Consider the following 12,926-nt stretch of genomic DNA (forward strand, 5'->3'; position numbering starts at 1 on the left):
ATCAGTGCGGTCGCCGGCCACGGTGGCCATTGGAGGGTGAACCAACGGCAAAGGAAGACCTTTCTCGCTGTCTCTCTCTCTCACTGTCCACTCTGTCAAAAAATTAAAAAATAATAAATAAAATATACAAAGAATGCTTAAAACTCGAGAATGAGAAAACCACCCAGTTAAAACAGTGGGCAAAATTGTTGAATAGCTATCGTACCAAAGAACATATGCCGATGTTAACTAAGCATGGCTTATTTAGATGCTCTATGTTCTGTCATTGGGGAACTGCAAATTAAACTGGGATCCACTACGCACCCATTCGAATGGTGAAAATCCAAAACACTGATAATGCCAAATGCTGGTGAGGATGTGGACAAAACAGAACTCTCACTCACGGCTGGCAAGAATGTAAAATGCGACTACTTTAGAAGGCATTTTGGCAGTTTCTTTCTTTTTTAAAGATTTATTTATTTATTTTGAAAGAGTCAGGGCTGGCGCTGTGGCACAGTGGGTTAAAACTGCCCACATTCCAAATGGGCACTGATTTGAGTCCTGGCTGCTCCATTTCCGGTCCAGCTCTCTGCTAATATGCCTGGGAAAGCAGTGGAAGGTGGCCCACATCCTTGGGCCACTGCACCCACGTCGGGGACCTGAAGAAGCTCCTGGCTCCTGATCAGCTCAGTTCAGCTCCAACCGTCGCAACCTTTTCAGGGAGTGAACCAGCGGACGGACGATCTCTTTCTCTCTGACTCTCCCTCTCTCTCTGTAACTCTGGCTTTCAAATAAATAAATAAATAAATCTTAAAAAAAAAAGTCTTAGAGAGAAAGAGAAATATTCTATTTGTTGACTCGTTCCCCAGATGGCCACAGCTGCCACTGTGGGGCCAGGCCAAAGCCAGGAGCCAGGAGCTGCTTCCAGGTCTCCCACGTGGGTGGCAAGGGCTCAAGCACTTGGGCCGTCTTCCACTGCTTTCCCAGGCCATTAGCAGGGAGCTGGATTGGAAGTGGAGTAGCCAGGCTAAGAACTGGTGCTCATAAGGGGCTTTACCTGCTAAGCCACAGTGCTGGCCCCAGCAGTTTCTCAGAAAACTAAATATATTCTATATATACAATGCAGCAATTGTACTCCTTGGTATTTACTCAAATAATTTTACAACTTACATCTCCATGAAAATGTGCAAACAAATGTTGACAGCTACTTTAATCATAACTGTGTGAACAGGTAGATGACACAAACTGTGGGACAGCCACACAGTTGCAGTCTGTTTACTGCTAGACAGAAAAAGCTTCTCAGGTCATGAAAAGGCATGGAAAAAAACTCAATTGTACATCACCAAATGAAAGAAACAAGTCTGAAAACTACATGGTCCTAACCATGTGGTATTTTGGAAAAGGCAAAGTGACGGGGGCAGTGACTGCTAAGAATAAACCCTAATATCGACAAGGGCTTCAGTTAATAATATCAACATTGGCTCACTAAGTGTATCAAAATGCTACGCTAACGCAAGATGCTGAAAACAGCACGGCCTGCAGGTATTGTGGAAGTGAGGGAGTGGATAGGAGCTCTCGGCACTTCCCACTCAACATTTTTAGAAACATGAAACTTCTATAAAAAATAGTCTATTCATTTTTTTTAAAGCCTCAAACAAAAGATTGACACAATTCAAAGCTCATGACAAAATATAATTAGAAGGTTTTTATTTTTATTTTTAGACATTTCTTTGCTTCTTTATTTGAAAGGCAGAGTGACGCAGAGAGGAGAGACAGAGAGAGAGATTTTCCATCTGTTGGTTCACTTCGCAGATGCCTGCAACAGCTGGGCCAGGACAAAGCCAGGAGCACAGAACTCCAGCTGGGTCTCCTGTGCGGGGGTGGGGGGCGGGACCCAGCACTTGGGCTGTCTTCCTGTTTCCTCAGGCACGTTAGCAAGGAACCGGATCTGGAAGCAGAGCAGCTGGGACTCAGGCAGTCCTGGGGACTCCAATACGGGAGGCAGGCATCCCAAGTGTGGCTTAACCAGCTGAGCACCACCGCCTGCCCCGTGAGGGGAGCTCATTTTGGTGTGAGATCTTTTGAAATCCATGCTTCTCTTTCCTAGCAAGCTTTGCCATGAACTTCTCGTCCGTTTAACAGTGTTCTGAATTTATCTTTTATCGTGGTTAAAAGTAGTACACTCCGACCCTCTTCTACACAGTGCTGCTTCGCTCTGCTTTTTCTGTGACTGATTTTTATAAAAATATTATTTTTTATCCAAGGTGCTGCCCAGAATTATTCCATCTTGCATATGGAGGTAAACTATGCTTCAAAAGAAGAAGACAAGATTTCTTTCATTTATTAATCCAATCAAAAATGATGAGCGCTAAGCTGAAATTCCCAATCAAAATTCCAGAGAGGAGCAAAACAAATGCCTGTGGAAATAAGAAAAAAAGACCAAAAAATTAGAGTATTTTAAAATCTCTAACCTTACCCATGGATATATTTTATATTTAAAAATATTACTTTTTGACAGACAAAATAATATAAAACAACAAATTATTTCTTAAATATACAAATCTTCAAAGAAAAAAACCAAAAACAACCTACCCCAAACTTTTTCCTTGAGAGAAAATCCTCTCTGCTGAGTTTCAGATAAAACAGTCCTGGGAACACAAAGATCAAACACGTTGATGTACTGGCCCCTTGAAGTTAGAGGGAAAAAAATAAAAAAGAGAATGTTGTTGAATTCAGATGTGAGCCTAACAATTTCATCCATTTTATTATGCGGATTTTTTTTTAAATACAAAACTTACCAACGACACCGAAAACATTCCTAATGTCAGGAACATATATTGCAAGTAAAACAATGGTAACGTTGAGTGCTAGAGTGATCAGAAAATGGCGAATCCACGAGAACGGGAAGTTGGAGAAAAAGATCATCGTTACAGCTTTTCTGGCCTGTGTATCAGAGAAGGAAACAGGTTTAGGCAAAGAGGAAGTATCAGAGGCAAAATATTTGACGAAAGAAACCCAACCCATGCACAGTACCCATGATATTCTTAGCCTCAAAACCACTCAGATTTCAAAAACTACAGCATACACTTCATTCTGAATTCTTTGTGCACATAATAAGTGAACTGTTTATACACACAAACCTTGCTGTGTGAACTTCACAATAAAAATTATTTTGGTTGGATTCTAGACAATATTTTCACAAGCAATTTTTTTAGGTTGCATAACTTTAAAAATTACCAACAATAACGAATGTGTGATGAAATCTCAAAGAATCATTAAATTCAAGAGACTGAAAAACAAAGCTGCAAAACGGAAAAAAGGAATCACGCCATGGGAAGCACCACTTACTGGCTTCGGTGATGTCATCTGCTTCATACATGTAAACAGGGGAGAGCTCACTACCCCACCCAGTGCTCCAGGGGCAGCCGGCAGCCACAGCCCACGAAAGTCTGTCCAGCCCCACCGCATTCTTGGAGCTGCAGACCCCGAGGGAGGAGGCAAACAAGTCTCCAAGTCCCAGCTCACTGTTCTGAGATTCAAGACATCCAAGCCAAAGCAGTTATGCCCGAAGCCTTTGTTTTCATTTGCTCGGAAATTCTTCGGATTCTTCTGTGTCCCAACTAGATGCAGAACAAAATCTGTCCCTGCCCCTTAAGTGATAATTCTAGAGCAAATGAAGTATGTTGCCTGAGGTTAAACTAGAATATCCATGTGAAAATATATCTACAATAAACCAGAAGGGGCGTATTTTTGCAGGCTTGACTCTTCTCTCTTCATGCACATTCTTCTGACAAGAGAACACAGACAGGGAGGAACAAACCCCACGCTTTAGCACCACGCTCTGCAAACCGGAGACTGACTCTCGAGAAGCACGACAGCGTGGCGTGCACTGTGACCTTGTGCTTGCATGGGGCCTTATGCAGATGCGAGGTCTTTGACCAATTCCTGGACAAATCCAAAAGATGGACCAGAATGGCTGTGATTCAAATGTTCTAGTCAGCCAAGAATTAGTGCTGTTGCTCCAGTAAGCGACAAGAGCCTTGAGGCACACTTACAGGGAAGTGGATTAGGGGCACCGTCAAAAGCACAGCAAACAGCAGGCACAGCTTCACAGTCATGAGGACAACATCACGCGGCAAGTATTTACTATACCCTTGCAGTAATTCTGGTTCCACTTTGTCTGTGAGCGAGAAAACAGTGAGGGTCACATTAGGAACCACATCCCACGAGGTCAGTGATACCAAAATGATTTTCCTTTCCACTAATGGATCAAAACAGATGTTGTGTTCCTACTGCCAAATCCATCTCTGGCTTTTTTCCTTTCTATGAAATACAGAGACATTATTAGTTAAGTGTCTTCTTGAAATCTGTAATTCTTTTCATCTTTAATGAAATTAGGAACCAGAACGAGCAGGACCTCTAAAATTATGACAATGAACATTGATAAAATATATCCTTTTTAATGGGGTCAGCGTTGTGGCATAGAGGGTAAAGCCGGCCCCTGTGGCACCGGCATCCCAAGGGGCACTGGTTCTTACCTCAGCTGTTCCACTTCTGATCCAGCTCCCTAATGGCCTGGGAAAGCAGCAGAAGGTGGCCCAAGTGCTTGGGCCCTTGCACCCATGTGGGAGATCTGGAAGAAACCCCTGGCTCCTGGCTTTGGCCTTGCCAGGCCCTGACTGTAGCAGCCACCTGGGGGAGTGAACCAGCGGGTGGAAGATCCCTCTCTCTCTGTCTTACTCTCTCCGTAACTCTGACTTTTTTAAATAAATAAATATATTTTTAAAATATTTTAGGAATATATCCTTTTAAAAACTTTTCCATATCTGAGGGTCTTGAATTTTAATGTTGTTTTTCTGTAAAGTACTTCTAAGTATAACTTTGAATTTGGTCCCTATGACAATATAAGCAGGTGGGCTCAAATATTAAATATTAAAATAGCAAATGACTTGTCCAAGGTCATACAACACACAGGGGCTATACCCTCTGTGCTAAATCGTATTCCTCAATACCACGATATTTTTCTCAGTTTTGAGCACGCAGCCTGCTTCATCAACACTTTATCTGTGGATCCAGTCTATGAAAGCGGGAGTGAAGTGGCGAGGCAGTGACTCACTGGGCGGCCGTGACAGTGACAGTGACAGTGACAGGACAGACAGGCCCCGACTAGGCTGGCCTCCAGGGCTCTTCCATCCCCCCAGGACAAGTTGCAACTTGTACTTAACACAACATGGTGCTTTATAACTTGAGGATATGTTCTAGAAAGAATGCTTTATGGGAAATAAAAAAACAAATCAAACATGCCTCTGTTGTCAAAGACCTTAAAGTCTAAAGGGGAGAGATGACAAGCACACACAGATATTACAGAAAGAACGCACACACAGTGCTATGGGCATTCTAAAGCAGGACATGCAGAGCCATGCCTAAACGTCACCACGGAACTTCTCTGCGGGTCGCACTCCGTTCCCCCATCTTTACACTGACTTCCGGTTACTGAGAGCACGCTGTCTGTGTATTTGTGGTAAATTCAAAGCTGTGGGGGGAGAGATTTTCTAGATTCAAGAAGCAGCAGTAGGGCACGTGCACTTGCAATGATGAGCAGCGCAGTCCACACCACGGTGGCCGACACACAGCGCGCCGCCGGCTGGACTGGGGAGGCAGGTGGCAGGCCTGGGAGTGCTGTGCGGATCCAGCCAGTCACCTACTGTGTGTGGGTCTGCATTCAATCTGGCAGGCCCCAGAGACGTAGGGAAGATTCAAGAACAGCTCGCTGCGATCTGGACCAAGCAGGGGTACGGGTGGAAGGAGAAAGAGACTCAAGTCAGGGATGCCAGGTAGAAAGCTACTAACACAATCCATGTAAGGGCGTGAGAATCTGGGGATGGGAGGGAAACGACCGGTCTAGGAGTTAAACACTGCACACAACGCGGGTGTAGGTGACTAAACAGGAGATTATTAAGAAGAGCCAGGAAAATCTGGTTCCTATTTCCACATCCGTGAGATAACCTCCCAGTCTTTACAGAAACATGGCAAACTATTTTATTTCCATTTTCTGAATCATAAAATGAGCTATGAATACTTCTTGCTTAGCAGCTTCAAATGGTCTGGCCATTACACAGCACGTGAGCCCTGGTGTGGTGCGCCAGAATAGTACTTCTCTCTTCCTCACCATGTAATGCTCTAATTTCCTAACAGGGTCACTATTATTCATGTGGGGACAGACTTGCAGGTCTCTCTAACCTGACAGAATTCCCACACTAAGTAAGCCTTGAAAGCTCTGGATAAAAGGATCCCAAGCAGTTCTCGCAGCCTGAAGAATCAGATTCATCACAAATTCCAAACAAACGTCACATGTGCACATCCCACCTCCCCAGGAGGGAAACCTTGCTGCTCGGGGAGTCACTGTGTTCTTAGCTGAGCCCTAACATATGTAAGGGATAGAGTGCCACACGCCCGTCTGGATCCAGACAAATCTCCACAAAGCTCACGGGGCCTCACAGCGATCTCAGCAAGTTCTGGATGCCACTGAAGTGCGGCGCTGTGCTGTTAACTCAGCCTGTCACGCAGGGCATGATGACCACAACCAACATAAGAACACTGCACCAGCACTTTCCACCCCTAAGACAAAGGGCTCCTGTTATCCTGAGATACCAAAAAGGTTTTCCTTAGTTATGACCAACTGCCAAAAAGAATCACCGAAGATAAAGTTAGTACCTGTATCTTTTGTTTTTAGAGAAGGAATTACTTTTGTATCATTGTCTAACTACCTGCCTACCTACCATGTAGTTTTGCTTCATGTATATAAAATTTGCATACTCTGAAGAATGCCCACAGGAGAAAGGAATTAAATCAGAGACAACTAATAGCTTGTCCTGATAACTGGGTAAATTCTTGTTTAAGAAACATTTTGTTTACATGGTGAAAACCTTCAGCTTTTGTGTTCAAGCAAAAGTGATAGACAGACAGATAAGACAGATAGATGGATGGATGCCTGGAGCTTATGTGACTTAAGTTTTCCTAAAAGTTCACTTCAACAAAAATGGAATGAAGGAAATCTGGATTTACAGACAGAAAAAACTAGATTCGAATCTCATCTCCATTATTCATTTATTGCAGATACTGGCCCAAGTCCTCAACCTACATGAACCTATGCCCACTTTACAGAGCTGTTACAAGAATTAGGTGGCTCACTAGGCTAATCCTCCGCCTTGCGGTGCTGGCACACTGGGTTCTAGTCCAGGTCAGGGCGCAGGATTCTGTCCCGGTTGCCCCTCTTCCAGGCCAGCTCTCTGCTGTGGCCAGGGAGTGCAGTGGAGGATGGTCCAAGTGCTTGGGCCCTGCACCCTATGGGAGACCAGGATAAGTACCTGGCTCCTGCCATCGGATCAGCGCCGTGTGCCAGCCGCAGCGCGCCAGCTGCAGTGGCCATTGGAGGGTGAACCAATGGCAAAAGGAAGACCTTTCTCTCTGTCTCTCTCTCTGTCCACTCTGCCTGTCAAAAAAAAAAAAAAAAAACAAAACCAAGAATTAGGTTAGGTGATGTACGTAAAAGGCCTGACACTGACACAAGTGTTAGCTCCCGCCTCCCCGTCCCTTCCATCTAAGCTTTCTTACGATTCAGTCCTAGAAGCCTGATGGCCCACGCTATTGATTTAACTATTTCTCACCATCCTCGACACTGGCAGGCCATCTGAAGTTCTTCCAGAGATGAGAGTTCCGCTCATCTACAGGGAGCAGAAGGCCAGTTCTTTTTTTTCTTCCCCCTTCAATGTTAAAGATACAGTTGAGCATCCCTAATCCAGAATGTTCTAGAATGTGTCTTGCTCTAGAAAGATTCAGATTTTAGCTGTTCAGATTAGGGAAGCTCAAATGATAAAGTCTACACAAAAATTCCAATGTCCAAAAAAAAATTAAGTCTAAAACATTTCCGGTCCCAAGAATTTCAAATAAGTAATATTCAATCAGCAATACTTGTGCCAGATGACTATTTAATGTAAAAAATATACACAACTATTCTATGTTAAATCTTTTTGAATCCCACACAGCAAAGGAAATGATCAATAGAGTGAAGAGGCATCCAACAGAATGGGAAAAAATACTGGTAAACCACCCACCCAACAAAGGATTAATATCCCAAATATACCAGCAACTAAATTTAATTAGTTAAAAACTAATTAAAATGTAAAATAAAATAAAATACTTTAAAAAGTCTTTTTGAACCCCAAGAAATCCTGCAATAGTATCTTATTGACACATAAAAGTCTTATTAAATCTGTTTTAAAAACTAACAAATCCAGGGCCTGCACTGTGGCTTAGAAGGTAAAGCTGCTGCCTGCAGTGCCAGCATCCCATATGGGCACTGGTTCGATACCCGGCTGCTCCACTTCTGATCCAGCTCTCTGCTATGACCTGGGAAAGCAGTAGAAGGTGGCCCAAGTCCTTGGGCCCCTGTACCTGCATGGGAGACCTGGAAGAAGCACCTGGCTCCTGGCTTTGGATAGGCACATCTCTAGCCGCTGCGGCCAACTGGGGAGTGAACCAGTGGATAGAAGACCTCTCTTGACCTCTCTCTCTCTTCCTTTCCTTCTCTCTCTGTGTAACTCTGACTTTCAAATAAATAAATTAAAAAAAAAAAAAAACACAAACAAATCCAACAACCAAAAATACAGCATATATATTTCACGTTTTGTTTTACTAGTAATGATCAAAAAACCCAAGAATCTGTTGTAACTGTCTTTGTAGTGTAGCCCGCAAGGCACCATGCTCACTCTGGAAATAACGCCGTTCCTGATGGTACACATAGAATTCCAAATCCCAAACCCAAACGCCAGCAAAAAATGCAGTAGATTCAGATTCACGATGGTTTTATTACTACTGAAATAACAACAGATACAACAAAACAAGGCCATTTAAGCAATTACAAGTTCCTGGAAGATAATACAGCACTTCCTGAAAAGTTACCATACTTATATTTACTTAAAGACAGGAGGAAGAGCAGTACAGTGCTGAGACAGAGTGTCTGAAACTACAAACTAACTATGATAATAGTGATGATGACGATGGTGATGATGATAGTAACGCACCCTGAGCAGCAGCTCTCATTTCTGGAGGACTCACGTCCTATTCCAGGCACTTACACCTCACTCACTTCTGCCTCAAAGCACCCATGCACAGTTATCCTCAAGTTACAGAGCCGGAGACACAGACTTCGCAGCGTGAACGCTCCTGTTCAGACAAAGTAGGAGCAGAGGCGTCTGAACCTGACTTCCTTCCACCAGGGTTAGGAAAGGAAGCCATACGCAAAAACTGTGCCAGCACTGTCAGACCTGGGGAAACTGTGGGAGAGAAGTCAAATGACGTACCAGTCACCCAGAATGCCTAAATCCTGAAACACGTGCACAGGGCTACCCACCATGCACTCAGAGTCAAAACTGTTGAGCACCACCAGAGTAGTAACAGCCAGTCCCAGCGGAGCGCGCGCAAGGGCACTCAGAAACGGACAAACTGAATGCGACTTACAATGTGTTTGTCTACAAACTAAGTAAGAGAGCTTACAATTTTTTCTTGTTCTAGACTTTTCTTCTTAAAATTTATTTATTTATTTGAAAGACAGATTACAGAGAGAGAGAGAGAGAGAGAGAGAGAGAGATAGAGACAGAGACACCTTCCATCTGCTGGCTTATTCCCCAGATATCTCCAATGGCCTGAGCTGGGCCAATCTGAAGCCAGGAGCCAGAAGCTTCATCTGGGTCTCCCACATGGGTGCGAGGGCCCAAGCGCCTAGGCCATCTTCAGCTGCTTTCCCAGGCCATGGCAGGCCATGCTGCAGGTGGTGGCTATACCTGCTATGCCACAGCACTGGCCCCTGTTCTAGACTTTAAAGTTTTACTTTTTCTTCAGGATCTTATCAAGAGAGAAAAAAATTCCAACATACTGAGTAGGCAGATTTTCCAAAGTAAGAGAATTTGATGTTCATTTTATGAATTTACAAGAGTTTTTCAAACGTTGAGGAGAGAGGTCAGGGTGTGTCATGGGGTGCCCATCTGCTGAATGCTGTGACACAGTGCAAAGCAGTGCGTTCGATACCTCTGAGTACAACGCAGCCCAGGGGAAAATCCTTCCCTTTCTAAGCTGTTCTTCAGAAATTAAGATGATTGATTCTCCCAACCGCCAAACTTCTGAACTGGACTCTAATTACATTGGATTTGCATTTAAAAAATCATTACTACACATTTTCTCTTATGGCAAGAGATCAGCATCCCTAAGCCTGAAGGTGCACTGAGGTGTTGAAGGAGACGCTCACATGAACTCATTGATCTGAAGCTCGATCCGCCTTCCCCAGAGACAGAATCGACACTTGAAAGCCTCTAGAGCAGCCCTGGAGGGGCCGCGCTGTCAGCCGGCGGCCTGAACAAACTCCCTCATTAAGAAAGGCAGAAAGAGGATCTACAGTGAGGCGTGAGATCACCTACACGACAAGTCATTTTGTTATCCATAATTAAAGAATATACTCACCATAAAAAGTGAGGTACCCAAAGAGCGCAGAGAGAGAGTAAATGAGGAAACTTAAAGCAACTGCTGCATTGGTGACATTCTGCATTCTTTTCTTTGAAGGGCTAAAAAACAAAAATGGTGAAAGTGTAGCAGTGATCTGATTTACATAGAAAGAAACAAGTATCTCCAAGCTAGCCAAGAGAATTCCTTCACTGACGGTCTAATCCATCCATAAGTACACACTACAACTCCAGTCTCAAATCAGCACACAAAGGCCAACAGTCTTGCAGGCCATAGTCTCAACCTGGACAGAATTCACTCTTGGCTGTTTCATTTTAAACTAACCCTTAGAATGCAACGATGGGAGGAAAAGATTCCTACGAGAGAATGACATTCAATCTGAAAGCCCTAAAGGGAAAAAGACACACAATACATTTAAAATACTTCAGGATACCTTTCAAGTTCACAGTAGATGGGCAAGATTGAGGTGTGGCAGAGAAATGAAAAAGCCATGGTTGGTATGGCATAAACACTCTGAAAAAAAGTTTTGAAATGACATGATTAGCAAATGCTACCGTACTGAAACCACATTTTCATTTCAACAACAAAGTCAGTCCTCAAAGTCAACTTGGCTAAATTTATTCATCTTTCATGCATTTATTTTTTACTATTTTTTTTAAAGAGAGACACATGTACGGCCACCAGCAGATGTTTTACTTGATAGCTGGCTTGCCCGTACTATTCAAAATTTCTTGGCTGGCTTCCCATACCACGTTGCTTTTACCACAATCACTTCTGCATTATTTGGGCATGATAAAAATAATTTAGGGAAAATAAATAATACTTAGGTTAAGATAAAAATAATAATTTAGCAATGTACTTACTCCAATTCTCATTTTTTCCTAATGTATGCACAACTGAAATACATTTATTACCATAAGCAACAGCAATAGTTAAGACTTTTGAATCTGCCTTCTCTAACTCTATCCAAGGGAACACTGAAAACATTAACCACGTCTTCCTACCAACAACATCTCCGCCTAGGATCTCTTAATGAAATGAATATCATTTATTCCAGACTATAAATTTTTAGAGACCCAATGGAACGCACAAGTGTATGTTTTATTTTGTTCTTAATTATTAGAATACTTAACAAAAGTCAGTACAAGCTATAAAGTACAACGGTTACCAGTGCAGTGGAAACACCGTCTTTACCAAATGCACGGTGGTGATTCATTTTCTCTTAACTGACTTTAGACTCTTCAGCGAAAGAAGTTCCAGGTGAAGACCCGTGTCTGGGGACACAAAGCCTGGACTCCTAAAGTACCTGAGCAGGGCTGGGAGGAAGGAAGCTGGGCTGTTTCCTGACGCTGGATTAAGGGAATGAGAGTTTAATTCACAAATTCTCTGTTTCATATATTGCTCAATTTCCTGGCTTGTCAATTACCCTACTCAGATCTTGAAGGCACATGGAGGTCTTTACGGGTCAAAGATGTGGGAAGCTCCCTTGTGGGGCCAGAGAGACACTTTTCTCATTTAAAAACTAAAAAGGGAAACTGCATGGAGTAGCCACACCGGCACACTACTGTCCTCCACAAACAGAGCTGTGCGTGGGCTGAGGGGCTTCCAGCACCTGCCACCTGCGGAAAGTGGCTGTTGGCTGGATCAGAAAGTGTGGATGTGCGGCCCTAGCAAGACTGCACAGCCCACCTGCTCACACCTCCTGTCTCCTGTGAGGACGCGGGTCTTTCAGGCCGTTCCAGGGTCCTGTGGCTCTCAGAGAAGGCAAGGGGACTGGGTCTTCCCGTCTTTGCTCCAGGCATCATAAACTTCCACTTTGGAATGTTGGCCAGAATGTATATTGGCATTGCTCAATGGCTGGTCCAATGATGAGGCTGTTCAGCAACAGACCAAGGTTCTACTCACAAGGGAGGAGTTTTCGATATAATTGGCTATTTAGCTTTACAAGTCCAGAGGGCAACAGGAAGTCTGGATCCACAGAGGACCTTATTGGCCAGAGCAGACATTCGGGAAATCTGTTCTTTTAGGCAGAAACCCATTTAAAACAGGCTGTGTTTAAAGGCACGCCAAAAGAAAAAAGAAAAGAAAAAAAAAAGGTGGCTGTTTCATAATGGGCCACCCTGCGTTAAATAATATTATTCTTCTGGTAGGCAATCCTACACTTAGCACTTTCATGAAAATTAATTAGTTACAGGTACAAAGACCTAAGAGACCCTGCTACACAAATCTCTTAAAACTTGAAATGTGAAAAATCAACCAAAAGTATCTGTTAATAACTTACACACCTCTTTGGAGAAATGAAAGAGCTTTGGTTTACAATCATCTGTAGCATTGGAAATCTGTTTAAGAGTATTGAGGGGAAAAAGAGAAACCAACAGCCATTAAAAGTCAGAATACATCAACAGAAATGATGAGTTTATTATTACTAGGTT

The 12,926-nt window shown here is 43.3% G+C and overlaps 1 protein-coding gene across 3 annotated transcripts in view; it reads right to left on the reverse strand.

Annotated features, from left to right (window-relative positions):
• Positions 1-1,669: 1,669 nt before the first annotated feature.
• Positions 1,670-12,926, reverse strand: part of SLC38A6 (solute carrier family 38 member 6) — a 72,846-nt gene continuing 61,589 nt past the window's right edge. For 2 of the 3 annotated variants that reach the window (XM_017349424.3, XM_002719547.5), the window contains 7 exons: positions 12,780-12,833; positions 10,928-11,007; positions 10,495-10,595; positions 4,035-4,159; positions 2,778-2,922; positions 2,572-2,666; positions 1,670-2,396 (listed from right to left, as the gene is read on the reverse strand). In XM_017349424.3, coding sequence (XP_017204913.1) covers positions 2,316-2,396; positions 2,572-2,666; positions 2,778-2,922; positions 4,035-4,159; positions 10,495-10,595; positions 10,928-11,007; positions 12,780-12,833 — 681 coding nt within the window. In that variant the 3' untranslated portion in view covers positions 1,670-2,315. Of the gene's footprint in view, positions 2,397-2,571; positions 2,667-2,777; positions 2,923-3,327; positions 4,160-10,494; positions 10,596-10,927; positions 11,008-12,779; positions 12,834-12,926 lie in introns of all 3 variants that reach the window. The other variant, XR_011384849.1, reaches the window with a different exon arrangement.

Source organism: Oryctolagus cuniculus, chromosome 20 (genome assembly GCF_964237555.1).
Source record: "Oryctolagus cuniculus chromosome 20, mOryCun1.1, whole genome shotgun sequence".
Taxonomy (NCBI): domain Eukaryota; kingdom Metazoa; phylum Chordata; class Mammalia; order Lagomorpha; family Leporidae; genus Oryctolagus; species Oryctolagus cuniculus.